This window comes from Ochotona curzoniae, unplaced genomic scaffold, assembly GCF_017591425.1.
Source record: "Ochotona curzoniae isolate NIBS_2020 unplaced genomic scaffold, NIBS_Ocur_1.0 contig_3819, whole genome shotgun sequence".
In the NCBI taxonomy this organism is placed as follows: domain Eukaryota; kingdom Metazoa; phylum Chordata; class Mammalia; order Lagomorpha; family Ochotonidae; genus Ochotona; species Ochotona curzoniae.
In genome coordinates this window covers 29,094,659-29,121,811 of record NW_024466004.1, presented here as the reverse complement: position 1 = coordinate 29,121,811, position 27,153 = coordinate 29,094,659, and the positions used below count along the sequence as shown (strand labels likewise).

General features: G+C 44.0%; 1 protein-coding gene across 2 annotated transcripts in view; it reads left to right on the top strand.

Annotated features, from left to right (window-relative positions):
- The first annotated feature begins 4,566 nt into the window (after positions 1-4,566).
- SLC17A5 (solute carrier family 17 member 5) overlaps positions 4,567-27,153 on the top strand; it is a 47,630-nt gene continuing 25,043 nt past the window's right edge. For both annotated transcript variants that reach the window (XM_040983636.1, XM_040983635.1), the window contains exons 1-5: positions 4,567-4,706; positions 18,404-18,600; positions 19,341-19,574; positions 23,288-23,375; positions 26,895-26,981. In XM_040983636.1, the coding sequence (XP_040839570.1) occupies positions 4,613-4,706; positions 18,404-18,600; positions 19,341-19,574; positions 23,288-23,375; positions 26,895-26,981 (700 nt within the window). In that variant the 5' untranslated portion in view covers positions 4,567-4,612. The remainder of the gene's footprint in view (positions 4,707-18,403; positions 18,601-19,340; positions 19,575-23,287; positions 23,376-26,894; positions 26,982-27,153) is intronic.

Here is a 27,153-nt window from a genome sequence, read left to right as displayed (position 1 = left end):
CCAAAATAAAATACAAGTGCATATTATGCTACCCATTACCTTATAGGCATTATCTTACTAAATTATTTAATCCTTATAACTACCCTATGAAGTTATCTCTATTTTTATCTTTATTCTATAGGAAAGGAAATAGGAAAACACCTCGAGCATTCTGAACTAGGTGTAGTCTCCAAAAGACATTCCTTTCCCACCCAAAGAAAAGACTTGAGGGGATAAGAGTTAGGAGAGTAAACCCTCACATGATGTAGAACCACGCTGCTCAAAATGGTTAAACATTTAGAGCAGTGGACTTTAGAGTGAGGCCCTTTGCAACAGATGTGGGCCTCACTCACTGACCGGGAGGCCACCGAGCACCTGAACTGTGTGATATGCTCTAGCTAGAAAGATGCACCCAATTTCAAAGACTTAGTACCAGAAAAAGGCTCATCTCACAAATAATCGTCTATTGATTAGATGCTGAATTAGAAATTAACATTGGGCTAAATGATGCATAATTGTGCAAGTAACTTTTTTTTTTACAGTTTCAATATAGCTACCACAAATTTTTTTTAAATATTTGCTTATTTATTTTATTGGAAAGTCAGACATACAGAGAGGAGAGACAGAGAGGAAAGATCTTCCATCCGATGATTCACTCTCCAAGTGAGCACAATGGCCGTTGCAACACTGATCCGAAGCCAGGAACTTCGGAACAACAGCCTATGAAACTGTCACATAATGCAATGTAATTAATAATAATAATAATAAAAGTAAAGGTACTGCTAAAAAACAACAACAACAACGGATGCATGTAAAAGAGATACAGGAAACAACTGAAAGCTCCTCTAATCACCAGATCTGGAACAATTTCAGCAGCAAAACAATTCATGCTGAATTTTTTTTTTTTAATTTCAAATATTGGAAGAAATGCTAGTGGAAATTATTTAAGATTTATTTATTTTTATTGCAAAGTGAGATACATATATAGAGAGGAGGAGAGACAGAGAGAAATATTTTCCATCCAATGATTCACTTCCCAAGTGAATGCAACAGCTGGAGCTGAGCCAATCCGAAGCCAGGAGCCAGGAGCTCTTCCGGGACTCCCACAGGGGTGCAGGGTCCCAAGGCTTTGGGCTGTCCTCAACCGCTTTCCCAGGCCACAAGCAGGGAGCTGGATGGGAAGTGGAGCTGCTGAAGTTAGAACCGGCGCCCATATGGGATCCCGGGTGTGCAAGGAGAGGACTTTAGCTGCTAGGCCATGGCGCTGGGCCCTAGAGCTGAATTATAATCAAGGTATAAAATAAATAATCCAATGTCCATACTAATAAAACTGATTGAATAAACAAATAGGGAAGAATAAACAAATCCTTCATACAAAAGATTTCTGCCCCTTAAAGTTGTGGAGCACAACTCCAAAGAAAAGTAAAGAAAAGGAGAAAAAAACTACAGTAGAAAATCTTGACAAAACTGCAGCAGGCATGTGACAACACTCACCGTTCACCAGTGATAACCATCAGTGATCAGTCACACTGACAGCACATTCCTGAGAAATTACACAGAATGGCATTTTACTTCTCTCCCGAAACAAATCCATAACACCAGTCTCATTAGAAGGAAACTATTGCATTTGAGACAATGAGGGGTTCATTATATTACATGCAATAAGGCAGGCAACGAAAGACAAGTACAGCACAAACTTTCTTAATCAGAATCTAAAACACTGAGCTCATAAAATTTAAGAATGGAACGGTGGTGAACAAAAGCTAGAGAAAGTAGGGTAAAGAAAAACACGGGGAAAGTTGATTAAGAGGTACCAAGCTGGGCCCGGCACTGAGGCCTAGCAGCTTCCTTGCCTTGAACGTGTCAGGATCCCATATGGGCGCCAGTTCTAATCCCCTGGCAGCCCCACTTCCCATCCAGCTCCCTGCTTGCAGTCTGGGAGCAGTGGAGGACAGCCCAAAGCCTTGGGACCCTGCACCCACGTGGGAGACCTGGAAGAAATTTCTAGCTCCTGGCTTCAGATCGGCTCAGCACGAGCCGTTGCGCTCACTTGGGGAGTGAATCATCGGACAGAAGATCTTCCTCTCTGTATCTCCTCCTCTGCATATTTGACTTTGTAATAAAAATATATAAATCTTACCAAGAAAAAGTAGGTACCAAGTTACATACAAGAAAAAGCAGCTCTGACGTTCTACTGTGCAACAGGGTGAATGCAGATAACACTTATGTGTGTGTACTTAAAGCTAGAAGACATATTTTGAATTTTTTAGCAAAAAAAAAGAGATGATAAACAATTGCAATGGTAGCTATGTTTATCCTACTTTGAGCATTGTCCAAAACACACATATCATGATATCACAAGATATTCAATAAATATGTATAAATGAAACACGTAAGCTAAAATATTTTAAGAAGACAGCACTGTATGTAGCACAGTAACTTAAGCCTCCACCTGCAGCACCACAATCCATATGGGCAATGTTTCATGCCCTGGCTGTTCCACTTCCCATCCAGCTTTCTGCTTATAACCTGAGAAAGCAGCAGAGGATGGCTCAACCCCTCCTGGCTCTTGGATTCAGACTGGCTCAGTTCTGGCCGTTGAGGCCGTCTGGGAAGGGAACCAGTAGTTTAAAGATCCTTCTTTCTATTTCTCTTTCTCTATGTAATTCTCCCTTTCAAATAAAAATAAATCTCTAAAAGATTTAAAATTAAAAACATCAGACAAATCCAAGGTGAGGGACTTTCTATAAAACCTGTCAGTAACATACAAAACTGTCAAGATAAGCAAAAATAAGGGAAACGTGACAAAACTAAATGTCATGCAGTATTTTGGCTGGACCTTCAGACGGGGAAGGAATATTACGTAAAAACAAACAAACAAACAAACAAACAAAAAGGAATCTTGAGCCCGGTGTAGTAGTAGCTGAAGTCCTCGCCTTGCATGTGCCTGGATCCTGTATGGGCACCAGTTCATATCCCAGCTGTTCCACTTCCCATTCCAACTCCCTGCCTATGGCCTGGGAAAGCAGCAGAGCATGGCCCAAAGCCTTGGGACTCTGCACTCAAGCAGGAGACCTAGAAGAAGCTCCTGGCTTTGGATTGGCTCAGCACCAACCGTTGTTGTCACTTGGGAAGTGAATCATCGGACAGAAGATCTTCCTCTCTTTCCTCCTCTCCGTATATTTGGCTTTCCAAATAAAATAAATAAATCTTTAAAAAGCCAAAGGATTCAATACACTGTGGAATTTAGTTAACAATAAGCCATCACACCAGACCTGCTGGATCAGAACCTACTCTTTAAAAGTTCCACCAACCAACTGCGTGCAAACCCTGATTTGAGTGCCATTTCCCTACAGCCCTCAGAAAATTTAAAGTCCACAGAGCAATTTAAGTAAGGCACAAACAGGGCTTGACTGGTTTGTAGGATGCAAACTTTCTCAGCCCACTTAGCTTTGTGGAGATTAGAGTCATGCCTTCTGGCCAAAGGACCTTCCCCCGAGTTCCTACAGGAACCTTTCTAGCCTCTTACCAGTTGTCCCTATCTACACTCACTGGACTGCTCCAGAGCAGCTGCCACGTGTCATGTGTATATGTGTTTGTCTCCACTGAAGGCCACTGCTAACCCGAGACAGCTGCTCCACATCCGCCTGCAAAAGCAGGCTGGTGACATTTTCCTACTTCCTCTTTCTCAGGACCAGCAAATATCAGCAAAACCCGTTGGAAAGACCCGGGGAGTCCCAACACCCCCACAGACATTAGAGAACTGGGCAGGCTGAGCCACATGAAACTGCCCACAATGGATTATTTACACCTACCAACTCGGTCTCTTCATAGCAATTTATTTCTTGCTTTTTTTCCACCTCAAAAGCTATTATAGGAACACTACGCCGCAGCGCGGCGGACAGTACAAAGGTTGCTAACAGTCCTGGCAGCTTCCCTTTAACAACTGGGCGTCACATATGCACCGTTCACTCCCCGAGCTCCACCGGAGCCCTATCCTGAGGCGCAGCTCCCACTCGTCGCCCACGGAGGACCTGCCCGGGCGCTTCACCACGGGGAGCCCCGCAGAGTGCCATTCCCAAGAGCTCCTGCAGCTGGGCAGGCGCCCACGACGACCACGGCCCGCCACACCAGACCCCCACCACACCAGACCCCCGCCACACCAGACCCCCGCCACACCAGACCCCGCCACACCACACCCCGCCACGCCAGACACCCCGCCACGCCAGACACCCCGCCACGCCAGACCCCGCCACGCCAGACCCCGCCACACCAGACCCCCGCCACGCCAGACCCCGCCACGCCAGACCCCCGCCACGCCAGACCCCCACCACGCCAGACACCCCGCCAAGCAGACACCCCGCCACACCAAACCCCCGCCACACCACACCCCCGCCAAGCAGACACCCCGCCACACCACACCCCCGCCACGCCACACCGACGCCGCAGCTCCCCGAGCCTAAGATGGCGGCGCCGGCTGCGCGGGCAGGGCCGCCTCTGGGCGGGGCCGCGATGACCTGGCCCGGCCGGGGGCGGAGCCGCCGCCCGCCCCGCGAGGCCCGGGGGCTTCGGCCGAGCGACCCGAGCGTTCCTACTTGCCCGGTAGCGAGCATACCTAGTCGGCGGAGGCGTCATGAGGGCCCCGGTTCGGGGTCGAGTCACGAACGGTGGCGAGGACAGCACGGACAGCACCCCGCTCCTGCACAGCCCCCGGCAGACCGAAGCTGGTGAGCGGCGGGGCTGTCGAGGGTCTTTCGGGCCGCCGGCGGTCCCGGGGAGGGTCTGACCACCCGGAATCCAACACCGTGGGCCAACGTGCCAGTTCTGCCCCCGAGGGGATTCGAGGAGGGGCCTGAGGAGCGGGCGGGGACGACGAGGCGTGACCGAGGCTGGGCCGGGGGGCTCGGGATAGGCCCCGGCAGGTGCCTTGGCAAGTGCAGCCCGTCGGGGCGGAACACCGTGCGGCTGTGTGCCCCAGACCCTGAGTTCCTAGCTCTCGGTAGTGCAGTGATGGGGACTCGATGGGAGAGCCACCTAGGGGAGAACCTGCATATCCATGACCAAAGAGCAGGGCGGAGGACCCTCGGTCTGAGTAAGGGCGACCTGGAGGAGAAGCCTGCAGATCAATGGGACGGGGGCCCTGAAGAGCCGCTGGCTCCTCTTGCCGGTCGCAGCCAGGTTTCCGCAAAGGGATATCAGCCAGCATGTGACCTGGGCGAGGAGAAGAGACCAAAACAAACGGTGGTTTACAACTGTGAGTATGCGGAGGGCATTTATTGTGTAACCCCGCGAATATCTGCACATTATGCAGAAACACTAAAAATGCTGCAGACGTGTCATTTTCCCCCTACCTTCCCCTTTTTTATAACTTAATCCCCTTTCCCTAACTTAATCTGTCGATTAAGTTTGGAAATTCTGAATTTCCATACGATATGGTACTATATGGTACTGTACTGATTTGCCAAAGGCCTTAAGACAAATAGAAAAGGAATTGCTTTACAAAGCATCTGCCCTGAATCTGAGGAACTTAGCGTATTTATAGACATTGAATAGTTTCAGAGATATGAGAAAGGAGTTGAATTGGAATGTGCCTTTGTGTGTGATGTTCTGTTGGGTTTTGATTTTTAACCTTACCAGAGGGTGGCAGTGTTTTAGCTTCGCTAAGCATCAGGGAGCTGGTTTTAGACAAAGCTAAATATTATACTCAAGTGATGACTTAACGGGAGTATGGATGTAATACCATAAGCTAATCTTTTTTTGGTGTGGCTTTTATTGTGTTAGAATCCTATAGTTTTCCCCAGTAAAACATGCCACTATAAGTACCAAAGCAAATCTCATAAGATAGTCCCTTCAGAACACTATATTCCACTTCTGTTGGGAAAGTAAATGTGTATGTAATTGAAATTTTGATCAAATTTTAAAGCACCACTGACACAAAAATCCAGATTGAAACCTGCCTCATGAGTAGAAGGCGTGTGATTCAAAACGCTGGGAACCCCAGACCCTGGAGGGGATGCGGGGTAGCTGGGACTCTCCTATTTTGTTGGTAACGGTGTAAAACAGGACAACTGCTTTATGAACTGTGGGACAGTTTCTTCTAAAATTAAATACGCAATACCGTGTGGCCACATATTGTTTATAGAAGTTTTATTAATAACTCAAAACCCAGTAATGCCCTAGATCAGTCAAATGCATAGAAAAATCACAGCCAATCCATACAGTACAATACTATTTGGTAATAAAAAGGAACAAGCTATTAATATGCAGGCAAGAATCTACCGTATTAGAGTATAACTCGGTCAGTTATGAAATTCCAGGGCAATAAAAACTAATCTATAATGACAGAACACAGAGCAGTAATTCCTAGAAGCTCTGGACAGAAGGAAGTTAACTGCAGAGGTACTAGGGTGCTGGGGCAGGAGAGGAGGTGATAAAAAGTTCACATCTCGATCCTCAGAGGGATGGATAAATGTGTATATTTATCATATAAATTGTATTTCAGTAAAGATGAAATAATTTTTTAAAGGTTTATATATTTTTACTGGAAATTCAGATATACAGAGAGAAAGATCTTCCACCTATTGATTCATGCCCCAAGTGGCCGCAATGGCCAGAGCTCAGCGACCTGAAGACAAGTCAGGATCTTCCTCCGGGTCTCCTGGCAGGGTCCCAAGGCTTTGGGCAGTCCCCTACTGCTTTCCCAGGCAACAAACAGGGAGCTGGATGGGAAATGGGACTGCCGGGATTAGAACCGGAGCTCACATGGATTCCTGTCACATTCAAGGCAAGAACTTTAGCCACTAGGCTACCACGCCAGGCCTGAAATAATTTTTTTAAATAAGTCATAGCATCACTTAGCAAATAGTACCTACTTGATTCATGGGTTGGATACAGATCTGATGGTGTTAGCCTTGCTCTTCCTGGCTTGAGGCTACCCTTTCATCCCTTCATTGCAGCCACTTCCCTTCATTTTTTTTTCCTTTTTTCTTTTTTTCTTGGTTTGCTTTTTTTTTTTTTTTAAAGATTTATTGTATTTTTATTACAAAGTCAGATATACAGAGAGGAGGAGAGACAGAGAGGAAAATCTTCCATCTGATGATTCATTCCCTAAGTGAGCACAATGCCCGGTGCTGTGCCAATCCAGAGCCAGGAGCCAGGAGCTTGGAACTTCCTCCAGGTCTCCCACATGGGTACAGGATTTTTTTTAAGATTTGTTTTTATTGAGCTCAGTACAGTGGCCTAGCAGCTAAAGTCCTCACCTTGAACGCGCCAGGATCCCATATGGGCACCAGTTCTATTCCCGGCAGTCCCACTTCCTATCCAGCTCCCTGTTTGTGGCCTGGGAAAGCAGTGGAGGATGGCCCAAAGCCTTGGGACCCTGTGCTTGCACGGGAGACCCAGAAGAGGTTCTGGATTCTGGCTTCAAATCAGCTCAGCACCAGCTGTTGCAGTCTCTTGAGGAGTGAATCATTGAATGGAAGATCTTCCTCTGTCTCTACTCCTCTCTGTATGTCTGACTTTGCAATAAAAATGAATAAATATTTTTTACAAGATTTATTTTTATTGGAAAGAATGATTTACAGAGAGAAGGAAAAACAGGAAGATCTTCCATCCGCTGGTTCATTCCCCAAGTAATCACAACAACTAGAGCTGAGCCAATCTGAAGCCAGGAGCCAGGAGCTTCCTCTGGGTCTCCCACATGGGTGCAGGCCATCCTTGACTGCTTTCCCAGGACACAAGCAGGGAGCTGGATGAGAAATGAGACTGCACCTACATGGATTCCCATTGCATGCAAGCCAAGAACTTTAGCCACTATGCCAGGCCCTTCCCTTCTTACTTTTACTCTTTTTCAACTTTTCTTTGAGAGCAGATGGTATTCCTATTTGCTGATTCACTCCCGCAGAAGCCTTAGCCAAACCTAGTAGGTGACAGTATGAGCCACATCTACATGTGAGTAGCAGACACCTGTCACTTGAACTGACACACTGCCTCCCAGGATACACATTGGCAAGAAAGCAGAATCAAGAACTAGAGCCAGGATTCCAACCCAGGGTGAGTCACAAGTGTCTTAAGTAACATCTTAACTGGTACCTTTTTTTTTAAGATTTATTTATTTTTATTGCAAAGTCATATGTATAGAGAGAAGGAGAGATATAGAGAGAAATATCTTCCATCCGATGATTCACTCCCCAAGTGAATGCAACAGCTGGTGCTGCGCCAATCCGGAGCCAGGAGCCAGGAACTTCCTCCAGGTCTCCCATGTGGGTGCAGGGTCCCAAAGCATTGGGCCATCCTCGACCACTTTCCCAGGCCACAAGCAGGGAGCTAAATGGGAAGTGGAGCTGCCGGGATTAGAACCGGCACCCATATGGGATCCTGGCACATTCAAGGCAAAAACTTCGGCAGCTGGGCCACTCTGCCGGCCCTTAACTGTTAGCTTAACTAACATCATTAACTGCTAACCAACTGCTCACCCCTTGTTTTCATTCTTTACCCACTGAAGATTAAATGAGGTAAAAAGAATAACAAGTATGATAAATGCTTTATTGAAGAGGAGCCTACAGTTCAGGATAATATTCATCAATAGTGTTTTACGTTCAGCTGTGTGCTTGGGTTATTGTGAGCAAGATGACACGAGAAGGGCCAGGAAAAAGAGAGAGGGGAACAAATATGGATCTAATAGCCTTATAGAAGATGCTGGGGGCCAGCCACTTACCTCTCAGTGTGTGTCCTCTCCCAGCTTTAACCTGATCTAACAGGGTAAACATGATAACCTTTAGATATGTTTTTAAAGGTTTATTTTTAGTTGAAAGACAGAGGAGAGGCAGAGAGAAAGGTCCTCCATCTGCTGATTCTCTTCCCAAGTGGTGGCAGTGGCCCTCGGAGCTGGACTGATCTAAAACCAGGAACTTAGTTTCTTCTAAGTGTCACAAGTTGGTGCAGGAGCCCAAGCACTTGGGCCATTTTTCTCTGCTTTCCCACGCACATAGCAGGGAGTTGAAGCAGCTGGGACTCGAACCAGCGACCATGTGGGATGCTGGCATCACAGATGGAGGATTAACCTACTGCAACATGGCACCAGCTCCTAGATTTGTTGTTTATAAGTATGCTGTTTTATATATTCAGTATGTCCATGAAAAAAAGTAGGCATATGTGTTTCACAAAGAAAAACTTTGCATTGAGAATTAGTTTTTACAAGTTTTAGTGCCTGAAAGAACTAAGCTTTACTAGCCCACCTTTCCTTTCCTCAGATTTAATTGTATGTAACTTTCCTGTTTGCTTCAGGAACAAACCAGCATAAAATTAGCGGTACCTTTTCAATGTCTATAGAAGTATATAGTTTTGTTTTTAAGAGAAAAGCTGATGCGGCCAGAACCATAGCATAGCAAGTTATTCCTTCACCTGTTGTACCAGGATCCCATATGAGTCCAGGTTCGTGTCATGACTGCTCCACTTCTGATCCAGTTCCATGCTAAAGCGCCTGGGAAAACACCAGATGATTGTCCACATTCTTGGATTCCTGCATGCATGTAGGAGACCCAAAAGAATCTCCTGGCTCCCAGCTTCAGACCAGCCCAGCTCTGGCCATATAGCACATAGCAGCCATCTTGGGGAATGAACTAGCAGATGAAGATCTCTGTCTCTCCCTCCCTCTCAGTAATTCTGACTTTCAAGTAAAATAAACAAATCTGAGTGAGAGAGAAAAGACTCAGACTCTGACACCGGAGTGTCATTTCCCAGTATATGCCAGCATCTGAGGGCCAAGGGGTGAATACAGAACATTGAAGACCAGCCCAGAGTCCTGGATTTTTATCCTTGCATGCTCTGCATATAGCACTGCCACATTTGGTTCTAGTCAATAAATGCCTTTTTCAAAATGCTATGTCATTTTTACTTGAACCTTTCCCAAATTTGGAAGCTCTGTACCCTACCATGAATAAGGGATATGGTCTTACATTGGTAGACGGTATTTCTTTACTAAGAGAGGTAACGTTGTGATGTTTCTTTAGTGTTAAGAATCGAGGTCTCTGGAGTGGATATTGGTACAGGGCCCAAGGTGGTGTCTGGGTTTGAGTCCCAGGTCCACTTCCAGTTCCTGCTTCCTGCTGATGCACTGCGAGGGAGGCAGCAGTGATGGTCCAACTAGTTGAGTTTCAGCCACTCATGTGAGAGACCTAGATTTAGTTCAAGACTTTTCTCATCCACTTGGCCCAGCCAGCCATTTAGGGAGTGAATCAGCTGGCAGGGAAATCTCCCTCTGTCTTTCCGCTTCTCAAATTCAAAAGGTTTTCTACTTAAGCATTTTCCTGCATGGAACCCCACAGGATTCAGAGATGCACACTAGAGGGAAGGGCGGCTCAATAATGGTGAACAAAGGACATCTCTGAGGTTTTCTACCTAATTTAGACAGGAAGAAAAGAGAGTTTATGCTAAGAGAAGACAAACTTTCCCTCACTTGTGAAATAGTTCTTTAATCTTAGCAATTTTTTTAAATAAACCTTTTTTTTTTAAGATTTATTCATTTTTATTACAAAGTCAGATATACAGAGTTAGCATTAATTGCTGTTACCATGAGCAGCACTGAAGATCCTGGCCCAAAGATCATCCTCCAAGAACTGAAACCAGAAAATCAGGCACCCACTCCTCATTGTCACTCTATTGCAATTTTTTTTTAATTTCCTGTCTTACAGTTGCATATATCTTGCGCTTTGTCTTTTTTTTTCTCTCTCACTTTTCTGTTGGGGGTGGGGAATTCACATTCAATGTTCAGTTAAAAGCATCAAGTTTCACAAGCATTATTTGTGTGTGAATGGTCATAACTGTGGAGTATGGAGTGGTGATAGAGAGCAACCACATTACAGAGGGAAGGAAAATGGCCTTGGGTCATGCATGATCATCACTGTTAATACTGAAGTGTCTGGGTTCATTCCAATGGACACTTGCTTGGAAACTAAGGATACCTAAGATTCATCAGGAATTGATTACCTGGAGGCAGGATGAGTTGGATATTACCCATCTTAAATGTAAGACCTATTTTATCCATTGTAGGTAGGCAATCTTTTATTTTAAAGCAATACCCTTATTAAGGGACTCGCTTGGTCCAGTAGCCTCTGTGCAAAAGGCTGCCATCTTTCCATAGTTGACACCCCTAGACATAGATTGTGGGACTTGTCCTAAGCCCCTCATCACTTTGCACTTTTGGCCCTCTCAGTGTCTGCAGGATCTATAACCAACCAGATTGAAAATATTCAGAAAAAATGCTGTGTTGTTGATGACTTGTACATTGTAGTTAAGCATAAGCCGACTGATGATCTCATTTGTAATGAGTATATACAGACTCCTTATCATTATTCCCTACTCAATGACAGCTTTTTATGTAGCATTAATTGTATTCACTATTATAAAACCACCAAAAGATGATTTAAAGTATATGGAGAATACATGCAGGTTGTGTATGGATGTGAAGCCATTTTTACATGGAAGATTTGAGCATTCCCACCAAAGGCTCTGGAAACAATTCACCACTCTAGGATTCTGAAATGTCTGGCCCCATCCCATTGCCTCACAGTGCCACTCCCTTCCACAACAGGCACCAGCCAAGACAGCCTCAGGTGTCCATTCGCCTTGCCTTGCTGCCTGCGTGTCCTGGCTCAGGAGAACGCTGTGTTCTGGGGTAGCACTCTCTCTCCCCACTGTTGTCTCAGGGAACGCCAATTGTTTCTTATGTGTCACACTGATAGGGCTGCTCCCTGTTGCCTTTGGGCCAAACCACCTTCCTACTGCGGGGTTATTATCATCTGCCCACCTTTTGCTTCACCCATCAAAGGCTTTGCCATCTAACCCACATTTGTCATCTGCTCTCCAGTTCCTACCCCTCCTCTGGTGACTCACCCAGCCCCCGTCCACATTCCCTCTGCTCCCCGGTCTCATGATTTCCTTCCCTCTTGTGATCATCCCGGCGCTTCGCAGTGTCCCCTAACTGCTTCAAGCACAGCGTGGCATCCTTCCCACTTGCTTGTGTAACCACCCTGCTTTCATTGCTCCCTGTCTCCTTGTGGACTTTTGTTTTTTAATATAGAGGTTCACTATGCACAGAAATAAAATAAACTCATATGTAACTAGTTCTGAACTTAAACAGTTACTGCATGGCAAGTTTTATCTCATGTACTGTTATACTCACACATTATGATGGTTTTGAAACCAAATTCCAGATACCATGTCATTGTCATTGACAAATATTTTGGTTTGTATCTCTAAATATATTTTTTAAAATGCTTTCTGTAGTTGGAAGGTGAGAGACAGAGACCTCCCATCTGCCTGTTCACACCCTAAATGGCTCTGGTAGCTAAGGTGGGGGTATGGGCTGAAGCCTGGACTTCCGGAATGCTGCCTGCCATGTGAATGCCAAGGACCCAAATATTGAGCCATCACAGAGTGTACCTTTACAGGAAGTTGGAATCAGAAATGGAGCCAGGAGTAAAACCCAAGCGTTTGGCTAAAAGATACACATATCCCAACCAGGGTCTTAACTGCTGAACCAGACAACTATGCAAGGATCACTTTATTTTTTAAGATTTATTTCCTATTTATTTGAAATGCACAGTCATAGAGGAAAATGGAGAGACAGAGCTGGAATCTTCCATCCTCTAGTTTATTCCCCAAATGCCCACACAACCAGCACTAGTCCAGGCCAAAGCCAGGAACTTCCGGGTTTCCCACATGAGTACAGAGTCCAGTACCTTGAACCATCTTCTGCTGCTCTCCCAGGTGCGTTAGCAGAGAGCTGGACTGGAAGTACAAAAGCCAGAAATTTAACTGGTACCTTTATGGGATGCCAGCTTTGCAGACAGAGGTTTAGTATACTACAACACTACACTGGCTGCATTTAAAAATAACTCCAGTACCATTATTATAAGAAATAAAAATAGTCCTTCTCAAACACCCAATAAACATCCATATTTCCCTAATTATATCATAATCTTTGTATTTGTTCCTTTCGGGATCTCAGTAATGTCCATGTCTTCCAAATAATTGAAATGGTTCTTATGTTTCTTTTAATGTGCAGTTTTCTTCCCCTATTCTTTTTTTCTCACAGTTTATATCCCTATGTTGTGATTATATATATTCTGTCCTTGTGTTGACTGTAGAATTGTAATTGATAGGTCTCGAGGTTTGCCCAGAACATTCTGTCTGATCTGCCACGAAGACTTCATGGGTGGGATGATGTGCTTCTCTCAGGAGACTGAAGCTGCTTTGTCTCTACTTGGAAGCCGCCCAAGTGTATCCAAGTTCTGCTTCCCCTCCTGCAGGCTCTGCAGATGCAACTGGGAACAGGCCAGACTGTCCTGGGGAGTCAGAATCACAGCCCAGCACTTCCTTTGCTTTCCAGGAATCTAGAGCCCCTTGCCCTTAACATCACATCCGTCTCAACACCCCTGCTTTCTCAGCACCCACCACTGAGCACAGACGTGCACTGCTCCAGGTCGCACTCCAGGCGCAGTGCTCCCACTCGGCCATCTTGTATGCTTCCCTCGAAACCACACATCCCACAAATCCTGATGTCTTACAATTGAGAAATAATCTCAGTTCCTAACAAATAATCTCAGTTCTGAAAAGCCACAGTATTATCAACATACTACTGAAGCTTACTATTTGCTATGGAATGTTTTGGGGTATTTTACAAGTGTCAACCAGTTAATTCTTATAACCCTAATACAGGCAAAACACACCTGTACCAACCTTAGAGTAGGTAGTCAATAAACATTTGTTATTACTTTGGTTTTTTTTTTTTAAAGATTTATTTTTATTATTTTTTTATTGGAAAGGCGGATATACAGAGAGGAGAGACAGAGAGGAAGATCTTCCATCCGATGATTCACTCCCCAAGTGAGTGCAACGGCCAATGCTATGCCGATCCGAAGCCAGGAGCCTCTTCCGGGTCTCCCACGCGGGTGCAGGGTCCCAAAGCTTTGGGCCGTCCTCGACTGCTTTCCCAGGCCACAGGCAGGGAGCTGGATGGGAAGCGGGGCTGCCGGGATAGAACCAGCGCCCATATGGGATCCCGGGCGTGCAAGGCGAGGACTTTAACCACTGCGCCATCGCGCCGGGCCCTATTACTTTGTTTTTAAACTTGATACCCACCATCCCACTCAGATGTGTTAGTTCTTAGAGTTCTGGTAGTAAATGGTCTACACTTTCTCACATCCCTTCCTTTGTACACGTTGCTGCTTTTGTTCCTCCTGGATCTCTCCCTTTCGTGGGCAGAGTAACTTGCTGCCCACTGTGAAGACTTATCCAATACACTTTCTCCTGACTGTTTTCCTGCCTGGCAGTGTCCCTCCTGCAAGCAGATCAATATACCTTCCTTGAGCCTTTTATTTGTATGGACACAGCATTTTAGCTTTTGACATAACTTTCTCCAAAGCACAAAAAATAAAGGTAAAGGAACTCACTTCTGCTTAGTGCCTGTATAACGGCCAATGGTTATTTCATTTCATTCCCACACAGTCCATTGTGGTAGTCAGTAGTACCCTTATTCTGGAGCTAAGAAACCCTAAGGATGGAAACTTAGTTAAATGACTCCTACAATGCCCACAGACACTGTAAACAGACCTGAGACACATTTCCCACGTTGGCTTCATTCTAAATTAGCCTGTGTTCTTTCAGTTACACCCACTCCACATTCCTAAGTGTAAGCCATACTTTAGAGGCTGATATTTATTTTGATGAGTTCTCTGTTCGTTATGGAAGCATGATTTTGCTTTGAACTCAATTTCAGTGTGGTAGATGCTCAGTGGATGTTCTTCCTCTTTGTCACACAAGCATGCTTTTGTTGGATTCATGTCAAGTTATTCCAAATTTATGGGCACATTTTGCTCTACCACCATATTTTCTTGAAACGCAACTTTCTGGCTGAATAGATTTATAACCAACAATCATCTCTCTTTTTTTCAGATTTTTTTTTCAAGATTTATTTATTTCCCTTGAAAAGTCAGATTTACCGAGGAAAGGAGAGACAGGGAGAAAGAACTGTCTTCTGATTCACTCCCCAAGGGCCACAACAGCCAGAGCTAAGCTGATCCAAAGCCAGGAGCCACAAGCTAGGAGCTTCTTCAGGTCTCCCACATAGGTGCAGGGTCCCTAAGGCTTTGGGCCATCCTCTACTGCTTTCCCAGGCCATAGGCAGGGAGCTGGATGGGAAGTGGAACAGCTGGGACATGAACCAGTGCCCATAAGCGATCTCGGTATGTACAAGGTGGGGATTTAACCACTGGGCCATGGCACCAGACCCTCATCTCTCTTTTTAAAAAAGATTGACTTGTTTTGTTACAAGAGTGACAGAGGTACTGTTACTTCACTCCCCAAATGACAGCAACAGCTGGAGATGAATCAGGTTGAAAACATGAGACTGGAAATCCATCTGGGTCTCCCACATCCATGGCAAAGGCCCAAGTGCTGGGCCATCTTCCGCTGCTTTCTCAAACACATTAGCAAGGAGCTGGGGTGGAGCAGAGTATCCAGGACTTGGCCTAGTGCTGGTAGGAGATGCCAGTGTAGCAGCAGTAGCTCAACTTGCTCTGCCCAGCACAGCCTCTAACCAACATTTTTAATGCTTCGTGAAAGATCATAATTATATATGTATCATACAACATCTGTGTTGGGTTTGTGTTTTCTGACTATTGATTGGTTCCCCAAGAGGCAAAATTGCCTGGTTCATAACTTGTATACCATTCTTCAAGTAATGCTGCTGCTAATCTGAAATCATATTTTGGGAATGGCATTGTGGTATAATATGTAAACCTGCCTCCTGCAATACCAGTATTCCGTACGGGTGCCGTTCTTTTCCTAGCTACTACACTTCCAATCCAGCTGCCTGCCAATGGCCTGGGAAAAACTGGCAGAAGATGGCCCAAGCCCTTGGGCTCATGCCATCCACATAGAAAATCCAGGTGAAATTCCCGACTCCTGGCTTCAATCTGGCATAGCCCTGGCCATTGTGGCTACTTCAGGAATGACCAGCAGATGAAAGGCCTCAGTCTCTCCCACTTTCTCTGTAGCTCTGCCTTTCTAAATACGTTTTTAAAAATCACTTTACTAGCCTTTCTTTCAGTCCTCCAATTTAACACCGCATCTTAACACATGTGGTAAGATATGTTATACTCAAAATGAAATAGCACTTGAGGGAAAATAAATGATGCACAGTAAAAGAAGGTAACTGCATATGAGGATGAAGCAGAGAATAATGTAGCAAGTCTTAAGAACATATAATAAAGTTGCTTAAGGTAAGAAAATTACTGATATCTCACCCATTCACTTACACCCACCTCTAACATTTAGGCAAGGCTTATTCATTCTACTTTATAAACTCATATAATATCTGCGCATTTCTCTCCATTGCCTTCTGCTTTCCACCTAGTTTAAACTGCCTTCACCTTATGCTTGGAAAGCTGCAACAGCACCTTAAGAGGTCTCCTTTACTTCCCCCAGATCTGGTCACACTTCCCTTAGCAGCCCTCACCTGGCAATTGCATAAGCTGTTTAACATTTTAATTGCTTGAAGTTGGCAGGGTTATAATTCCTCACCCCAACCATCCAGACTTCATGTAGTGTAAATATTGCCTGGAAGGATGATGGTAAAGGAAACATGCCCCTGCAGAGCATGCCTTACAAAAGCCGAACTGGCCTTGACTGGATGGATGTCCAGCTGGCTGATGCAGAGAGCAAAATCATCTAAATTCATATAACAGAAGCCATGTGTTTGGAGTCATAGAAAAACACTTCACATAGAATTGAATCTAACCATGGTGGTGGTGGTGGTGCCATCATTGTAATAGCTATACCCTGAAAACTAGATTCAAGAATGCCAGATGAGACTCCCCAGACTGATCCCTCACCACTCCCCACGCTCCCCGCATCCCTTTCCTCCCTGGCTCCCAGCCCTACTGCTCTTCCTCCCTCATTCCTTCCCCCCAACCCCGGAAAAGAAATGGGGGGAAAAATGCCAGGTGATAAGTGCTGTGCTTAAACATGTAAGTCTTGCATGGAGAAAACCTTGATGGCGTTGGAGTATGTGATGGGTCGTGGTGTATTAACATTGCCTTAGTTGTGCCATATTCATAATCATGAGTCTTTTAGTCTAAATCAGTACCAAGACCCTTTTGCTCTAGAACATGTATTTTTGCTGGAGATTAAATCAGTGAAAGCAAGAGAATTCCTGAGTAGGAGGAACACATGCATCTGTGTAATATTAATATGTTGTTGTCAAATAACAGCATGCATATTTTCATTTATACATATTTGATTTTAATGTAATATTTTTACATTAATGAAATATATCTACATGCCTAGATATCTATATCAAATATTCAATGCTTGCCAGACTTCAAGGAAACTGGACCCTGAATTAGCCCATCTAATTAGCTGGCTTTCTGAATATCCATCTGCCTTCAATTCTGTAACTCAGAAAAAGAAAGGGAAGAAAGAATGTGCATATACCTCTAATTAAAGTTGAAAAATGGCTCAAACTCCTCCTCTCACATAATCTTTCTTTCATTGGCTCCTCCAAACAATCCTGCCGTCTGTCTTTTTTTTTCTCTCTCTCTTTTTTTATCGTTTTTGCTGCTTTCACTTACTTCCTTTGACTGTGGGCCCTTTAAGCATGATAACAACTGAATAACTGTCGCAGATGCTGCAACTGTCAGATTCTGCAAGTGTGCTTCTGGATTCTAAAATACATTTAGTTTACAAGAGCCTTTAGGTATTAATCATGGCTTCTGATTTCAACCCAGCCTCTGAGGACGCTCTTCGAGGTAAGAACTCTCTCCAGAGGGCTTTCTGGCTCTCACCTGGTGATCAAGGCGGCCACGCTGCCTTTACAAAGAGCTGGCTTCCAACCCCTAGTCAGTGGTAGATGTGTTGTGCACTTGAAAATATTCAAGAATGTACCATGTTTATGTAGCCTTCCAGCAATAGCGATGCCGTTCAAGTCCCCGTGCTAACTCTGATTGGGACTTAGAGTTCATTTTGACTATGGAATGCAGACTTTTTTTTAGTCTAAAAAAGTGATAAAGTCGTTTTTTTATTTCCCAAGATTTATTCTGATCTAACTGAGGGGGTTGCTCTGCGGTATTCCCTTGCTTAGTTGTATTTGTTGACTTAGCCGCTTGTCTTCCTCTGCCTCTGTGTTTTAATGAGCTGGCTTACAGTTCAGCCCGTATTTGACCAATTTTTACCAAGACTAAGATTGCCCTGGGAGCCAATTCTGTTTGATAAATGTCTTTAGGTGTGTTTAATCCAAGAACATTACTAGAAGAATATTCATGATTATAAATTTGTGTATTTCTTAAGAAATAAGCCTTATCATGATTTAGACTGTGCCTTATTTATCCTTTTAATTAAGATTTTCCTTCCATTTTTATTTCAGCTCCAGTGTGCTGCTCTGCTCGTTACAATTTAGCAATTTTGGCCTTTTTTGGTTTCTTCGTTCTCTATGCATTACGTGTGAATTTGAGTGTCGCATTAGTGGATATGGTAGATTCAAATACAACCTTAGCAGCTAATAGGACTTCCCAGGAGTGTGCAGAGCATTCTGCTCCCATCAATGTTCCTCGTAGTCAAACGGTAGGTAGTATTTTTTAACCTTAAAATACTTGCAAGGAAAAATACTGAAAGGTCTTTGTTCATCCTACAAAAACCACAAGCATGTCTTTATGTTTGCTTCAAATCAGTTTCTTTTTGTACTTTTCAACTATTGAACAAAAACAATTGTAACTTTGTCATGAGACACTATGCTGTGTTCACAAAGCAGTTCTTCAGTTTTCTCACCAGCTTACCAACCTTGAAGACAACTTGTAAGAATTTGGCTTATCAGAAGATTGTGTTGCTTCAAGTGTTGCTAAATGGTTTTGATAAGACTTGCAAGAATTCTTTCATTCATAAGTTTCTCCTTGCAGGAGAATGTGAGAAAGCTCAGCTGCAGGATGAAAAATAAGAACTGGTCAATCTCATAGGGGATTATTTTCCAAAATTTATACAGATCTAACTTAAGCCACTCAAGGCATTTCACTTCCCTTATATTACAGGGCAGTTGATGAGTGTGTGTTATTTGTTTGAATTGAGTTTTCCACAGCAAGCCCTTTCAAATATATACTTCCAGTTCTTTCCCATGCACTTCTGGGAGTGCCTTGTCTTTAATGGGATCACCTGCGCACCTCCTAGGAAGATGACATAGTGCAAAGCATTTGTTCAGAATTTCATCTACAGGAACTTGCATGTCAGGAGAAAGGAGCTGTTTCAGTTCAGGCCTTAAAGGATTTTTGTTTTGGTTTGTTTTTATAGGTTTTTTTATTATTTTTTTATAGGGTAAAAAGTATCAGTGGGATGCAGAAACTCAAGGATGGATCCTCGGCTCTTTTTTCTACGGCTACATTATCACACAGATCCCCGGGGGCTACATGGCCAGCAAAGTCGGGGGGAAACTGCTCCTGGGAGTGGGCATCCTGGGCACCGCTGTCTTCACCCTGTTCACTCCACTCGCTGCAGACTTGGGAGTTGGAGCTCTCATTGTGCTCAGAGCGCTGGAAGGACTAGGAGAGGTAATTGTTCAAATTTTTGTGTATGCATTTTTTACTTGACATGGAGCGATTATATGGAGCGATTATATGTCATGTGTCAGTACAATGTAAATACAGTGTGTAAAGATCAGATCACTATCATTGAAATATTTATTATGTTTCATTTCTCTGTGTTGAAGATAATTTTTCTTTTTCAAGTGAATATTGAAATAAAGTTTAATGAAAAGAAATACACGTTAGACTAAGTTAGCATCTTAGCAAATAACTGAGAGCCAATTTTTTACTCTTTGTTTACTTCTTATACTGTATCACTTTGTTTTCTTATTAAAGATACCATTATTTGGGGCCCGGCGTGGTGGCGCAAGTGGTTAAAGATACCATTATTTGTTTTGAATATGAACCAAAATGTAGCACCAGGCAATGTTATGGCAATTATATTTTTAATAACAGAGGATTTTAACTAGAAAAGAACTTGGATAGTGGATGAGGTCTCCATGGAAAGCACCTTAAAATTGGAAACTTTACACACACATACCAAAAAAAAAAACACCAGAAAAATGTTTTCCAGGGGAGTCTTCATAGCTCAAACTGTAGGAGATAAGAAAATAAACCACCAAGGCTGGTACAGAGGCTTATCAGGATAATCCTCTGCCTGGCAACACCAGCAGTTCATTTGGGTGCCAGTTTGAGTGCCAGCTGCTCCACTTCCCATCCAGCTCCCGGCCTATAGCCTGGGAAAACAGCAGAGAATGGGTCAAGCCTAGAACCCCTGCATTCACATGGGAGACCTAGAAGAAGCTCCTGCCTCTTGACTTCAGATCAGCTCAGTTTGGACTTTTGCAACTAGAGCAAACCAGTGGATAGAAGTTTCTCTCTCTCTGCTTCTCTCTCTGTAAATCTACCTGTCGGGTAAATAAAAACAAAATAGACCACTACATAAATTGTTAAGATGCACTACCTTAAACTCTTATATTGTTACTCTATCATCAATGCCAAGATCTAAAACAGATTTTATGAAATAGGCCCTGACATTGGTCTGTGTCACTTCATAAAATTTATTTTTATTTATGTGACAGCACATAGGAAGGTACAGAGCAGGGGAGAGAGAGATATTCTGTCTCCCATGCACGGGTTCATTCTCCAAGTGCCCATACTTGCTGAATCTAGCCAAGCAAAACCCAAACATTGAGAAGGTCTTTCTTCACAAGTGACAAGTACTTAACTCCTTGAGCCATCACTGCTACCTCCCAGTGTACACATTAGCTGGAAACTGGAATCAGGACTGGAGCCAGATCTCAAACCCAGGTGCTCTCGTATGGGGTGTGGGTATCCTGTTGGTGCCTCGACCATTGCACCAAATACATGCTCCGTGTCTCACTTTTAAATATGATGTTATTCATCAAACTCTTAAACAAAAAAGTATTCATTCAAAAAGCAGAATTAACAAGAGACAGAGGCAGAGAGAGAGGGAGAGTGAGAGATATCTTGCAACTGCTAGTTCACCCTCAAATGGCCACAATGGCAAGGACTGGGTTAGGCTGAAGCCAGGAGTCAGGAGCTCCAGGTCTGCCATGTGACTGTAGGGGCGCAAGTACTTGGGCCATCTGCTGCTGCTTCCCAAGTACATTTGCAGGGACCTGAAGCAGAAATGGAACAGCCAGGACTTGAACCTGCGCTTATGTCAGACGATGGCACAAGTGACAGTTTATCTGGCTCCACCACAACACCAGGCCCATGGAATTCCTTGTTTATCATTTATACTTTTTTTTCTAGTGTTGTAACTCACAAATCTATGATTTTATATAACTACCTCAATTTAGTTTCATGTTTTTATAATTGTTCATGTTGTTTATAGAATTATTGTGTTTTTTCCTCCTATTAAATATTCAGTGGACATTGATTAAAAGAGTTAAATCTTTTTTTTTTTTTTAAGATTTATTATTTTTATTGGAAAGTCAGATATACAGAGAGCAGGAGAGACAGAGAGGAAGATCTTCCATCCAATGATTCACTCCCCAAGTGAGCGCAACGGCCGATGCTATGCCAATCCGAAGCCAGGAGCCAGGAGCCTCTTCCGGGTCTTCCACGCAGGTGCAGGGTCCCAAAGCTTTGGGCCATCCTCGACTGCTTTCCCAGGCCACAAGCAGGGAGCTGGAAGGGAAGTGGAGCCGCCAGGATTAGAACCAGTGCCCATATGGGATCTGGTTCAAGGTGAGGACTTTAGCAGCTAGGCCATGCTGCCAGGCCGAAAAAGAGTTAAATCTTTAGGAAAAAAGACTATACACACTGTAATTCAATTCATGTCTTTTTTTATAAGATAATTTTTCCCATAGAAAAAGTCAGTTTTAGTTTTCTTTCAATATCCCAAGTGGTAAAGTATTTTTAAAAGTTTTGAATTGGTAACATTTCCCTGTCATGTAGGCCATTAATAAAAAAGAATGAGTACAATTAGCCTTGAAAGTGATTCCCATTATCATCATGTAGCGGTATATTCTTACTTAAAATATCTTTATTTATTTGTTTATATTTATTTGGAAAGGCAGAGTGACAGCGAGGGAGACAGAGAGAAAAAGTAAAAGAGATATCTTCTGTCTGCTGGTTAATTCCCCAGATTGCTGCAGCAACCAACATAGCTGCAGGCTGAAGCCGGAAACCTTAACTCCATCTATTCTCCCTTTCGGGTGACAGGAGCCTGAGCTCCTGGTCTGTCCCCCACTGCTCTCGCAGGCCACAAGTAGAGAGCTGGATCAGAAGCAGAGGAGCCGGTACCTACCTGGTGCCCCGAACGTGGAATGCCACTGCTGCAGGTGGCAGCTCAGCCCTCACGTGCCCTCTGGCGTGCCGTAAATTGACTGTAACACTTGCCTTGCAGTACTTCAACTGGTTCCCAAATGTGTGACTATCTAATTTTGGTGTGATTCATTTTCTTGAAAAAATTATTTAACTTAATTCATAAGTATTTTATTTTTTAATAAACAATTATCTTTTTTAGAAGATTTATTTTTGCTAGAAAGATTTACAAAGAGGAGAGACAGAAAGAAACATCTTCCATTCACTGATTGACTCCCCCAGATGCCCATAACTCTGCGGGGACTAGGTCAAGCTAAAACCTGGGGTGCAGAACTCCATCCGGTCTCTCACATGTGTGGCAGGAATTCCATACTTGAACCATCATTAATTGCCACCCCCACCCCATGCTCACCAGCTGAAATTGGATGGGAAGTGGAAACGAAGATAGGACTCTATCCCAACCACTTCGTATGGGATGCAGCTGTCCCAAGTGGCAGCTCAGCTCTTCCACCCGTAGATGCAAGTTTTGTTCAGAAAATTCTGTTGCAACAAAATCCTTAATTTAAAATATTAGGGAAGGATACTGTGGCATTTCACGTTAAGCTTCAGTCTGCAGTGCCAGCATTCTATTTGGGCACTAGTTTGAGTCCTGACTGCTCTACTCTGAATCCAGCTCTCTACTTCTGGCCTGGGAAAACAGCAGAGGATGGTTCAGGTCCACAGGCCCTTGCATACACATGGGAGCTCAGAAGAAGCTCCAAGCTCCAGGCTTTAGACTAGCCCAGCTCCTGCCTTTGCAGCTATTTGGGGAGTGAACAAGCAGATGGAAGAGCTCTCTGTCTCTCCTCTGACAGTAAATCTACTTTTCAAAAATAAATACTTTTTTTAAAAGCATTTTAAGAATCTGTCTTGTAGTTTACCAGAAATATCCTTTCCCCGTCAAGGGCGTTACCTTTCCAGCTATGCATGCCATGTGGTCTTCTTGGGCTCCCCCTCTTGAAAGAAGCAAGCTCCTGAGCATTTCCTATGCAGGTGAGTTAGCTGTTCTTACTAAAAGTTTCATTGCACATTCATCAGGCTTGAGGAGGAACTGCCTGCCTGTCACATTCTTCTCTTTTAGGATAAATCAGACTTGGCTGGGTAAAACTGTATTATTTTATGTTTCTTTTTATATAACAGCATATTGTAAGGTGTCCTAATGGACTGGTGTCATTTTCTTCATGTGCCATAGTTTATTTTAAAGTAAGTATGTTACATCTTTAAATGCTGGAATAGAGAATATCCTTTAGTGCTCGCTTCGGCAGCGCATATACTAAGACTGAAGCGAGAGTAACCTTTAATTGTGAATCTTTTTCTTGTTAATTTTACTTATTCCTTTGTAACACAGCTAGAGAGAGTTTCCCACGGGTTTACTCTGCAGGTGCTTTCAGTGGCCCAGACAGGGCTGAGGCTGACGCGGAAGCCTGACAGTCTGGGTCTCCCCTGTGGTTGGCAGCAACCCAGGCCCTTGAGTCATCACCGCTGCCTGCCAGGGTCTGCCTTGACAGGGAGCTGTTGTGGGGTGGCCAGCCAAGGCACTGCAGCATGGACATGCAGGTTGTTTTGTGTGTGTGTGTGTTTTAATCTATTTATTTATTTTACAAAACAGAGTTAGAGAATCTTCCATCCACTCATTCACTGCCCAGAGTGGCGTGGCCAGGACTGAGCCTGTGAAGCCACTAGCCAGAAGTTCCATCCAGGTGTCCCACTTGGGCGGCAGGATCTCAAGGACTTAGACCATTGTGCTCTGCTTGCTAGGCACATTAGCAAGGAGATGGATTGGAAGTGAAGCAGCCAGTACTTCCATAGCACACCCATATGGGATGCTGGAATCACAGGTGGTATCTCACTTTGATACACCACAAAGCTGAGTCCAAAAGAGGCAGCAATTTAACCACTAAGCTAAACTCTGCATATCTAATTGCAGTTTCTACTTTGTATAGTGACCATATCATGACTCTCAGCCACTTTCTTCATACATCTTTTTTCTATGCATTTATTTGTTATCATTTTACCCACAGGTGAAATGACATAAGTTTTATATATTTAAGTTATAATTTTACCAGATTGCATGTTTTCTAGACTATCTTCCATTGACTGAAAAATTTTTATCTTGGGACCAGCATTGTGGCACAGTGGTTTGAGCCACCGCCTGTGACGCCAGTGTCCTTTATGGATGTTGATACAAGTCCTAGTTGCTCTACTTCTAATCAGGCTCCTTGTTAATGCACCTGAGGAAGAGCAGGTGCTAGCTCAAGTACTTGGGCCCCTTTCACCCATATACAAGTTCCAGATGGAGTGCCGGGCTCCTGGCTGCAGCCTGGCCCAGGCTTGGCCACTGCAGCCATTTGAGAAGTAAATCGGTTAATGGAAGATCTCTATCACTCTGTCTCCCTCTCCCTGTATAACTCTGCTTTTCAAGTGAATAAATAGTTTCAAAGGGGAAGGAGAAGGAGGAGAGGGGCCTGGTGCTGTGCTGTTTCGGGTAAGCCTTTGTCTGCAATGCAGGCATCCCATATGGGCACTAGTTCAAGACTCACCTGCTCCACTTCTGATCCAGCTTCCTGGTAATGTGCCTGGGAAAGCAGTGGAAGATGGCCCAGGTGCTTGGGCCCCTGAACCCATCTGGGAGACCTGAAAGAAGTTCCAGGCTTCTGGCTTCAGCCTGGCCAGGCCTGGCCATTGCAGCCATTTGGAGAATGAGCTAGCAATAGAACAGTCTCTCAGTCTCTCTGTCTCTCCCTCTCTCTCTCCCTCTCCCTCTCCCTTCCCTCCTCCCCCTCCCTTCCCTTCTTCCCTCTACTTCTTCTGTAACTCTGCCATTCAAATAAACAAAATAAATCTTTAAAAAAAAAAAAAAAGTGAGGGCAAATAGGGAAGGAAGGAGGCAGTTGAAATCAAGGACCCAGCGCGAGAAAGTAGTGTTTAAAGTCCTCACCTTGCACACAGCAGGATCCCATGTGGTCACTGGTTCAGGTCCTGGCAGCCCTGCTTCCCATCCAGTTCCCTGCTTGTGGCCTGGGAAAGCAGTCAAGGACGGCCCAAAACCTTGGGACCCTGCACCCGCGTGGGAGACCTGAAGGAGCCCCTGGCTCCTGACTTCAGATTGGCTCAGCTCCAGCCGTTGTGGTCACCTGGGGAGTGAATCATCGCATGGAAGATCTTCCTGTCTGTCTTTCCTCCTCTCTGTATATCCGCCTTTCCAATAAAAATAAATAAATCTTAAAAAAAAAAAAAAAGGAAAAGGAGGAGAAGGAAATTTTTCAACTTGACTGATTTCAAATATGGTGATGGGTTAAGGGTTAAGGGTTAAGGCCTTTCTGTGATGATTTGTAAGCTAAACTCTGAAAAGTAAGAACAAGCTGGCCAGCCAAAGAAAAAAGAAGTACATTCCAGCCAATCAGAACAGCATGTTCAAGGGCCCTCAGGGAGGAAGTAAAGCATTAAAAGAGATGAAAAACCACTGTGGGTGGCTAGAACGTAAATGAATAAAGAGGACAACTGGGTAAAATGAAGTTAGAAAACTAGACAAGCAAGATTGTATCGGGCATTACAAGCTACAGGAAGGAATGTAGATCCTCCCCCCCAATATACAATAGGGAGACATCAAGGGTTTTTAACCAAGAGACATGACCAGTTTGTATTTGTAAAAGGTCATTCTTATAGCTTAATGGAGATTGGCTGGAAAAATCTGATGATTAAGTCACCAACAGATACTATTTATGGTTCCTCTTTACCTAGGGAATAAAGTGCAGGCCCCTTCAACAAAGGGTCAAGATTATTTGGTCTTCACCATTTGATTACACCTGGCTTAATCCCTTGTATCTAGAGTCTGGCCAGGACATGAACCAGCACTCATATTAGGTGCAGGCTCTGGACCCGGCAAGGTGGCCTAGTGGTTGAAGTCCTCACCTTGAGTGTGCGAGGATCCCATATGGACACTGGTTCTAATCCCAGCTGCTCCGCATTCCATCCAAGCTCCCTGCTTGTGGCCTGGGAAAACAGTCAAGCTGGCCCAAAGCCTTGGGACCCTGCACCTGCATGGGAGACCTGGAAGAGGCTCCTGGCTCTTACCTTCAGATTGGCTCAGCTCCAGCCGTTGTAGCGACTTGGGGAGTGAACCAGCGGACGAAAGATCTTCCTGTCTGTCTCTTCTCTTTGAATATCTGACTTTCTAATAAAAATAAAATACAACTTTTTTTTTTTTTTTAGATGCAGGCAGAGGCTTAGCTTGCTATGTGCTGGCCCCTGCATGATTCCTCCTAATTTTTCAATAACTACATGGTTGTAACTAGCATAATCACATATTCATGTATATCTTTTATGTAGCTTAAGTTTTGTGTAAGCAGCCCCTTCAGAGAATGGGTTGTTTATATTTGTGTGTGACTAAGTCAATCCCTTTGTGTTTCAGGGGTTCCTTCTTTAACATCTGTTATCCTTCTTTAAGCTGTAGAACTATCCTGCCCTTGCTCATCTCTCCTAAGAACTTAAAAGTCTTTTGTGTTGCTCTAGGAGCACAGCTTGGAACCGTGATTTCTCTTCCTCTTTCTGGAATAATTTGCTATTATATGAATTGGACTTACGTCTTCTACTTTTTCGGTAAGTTTAAAATTTTAAGTGAAGTTTAATGTTACAGATATCCAAAGTGTAACATACACATATAAATATACACATAAATAATATACATAGTATAATGCAGCATATAAGTATAATAATGCGTTAAAAATAATATACATTCAAACTCACTGAAGGAAGTAATCTCCTAAAGCAC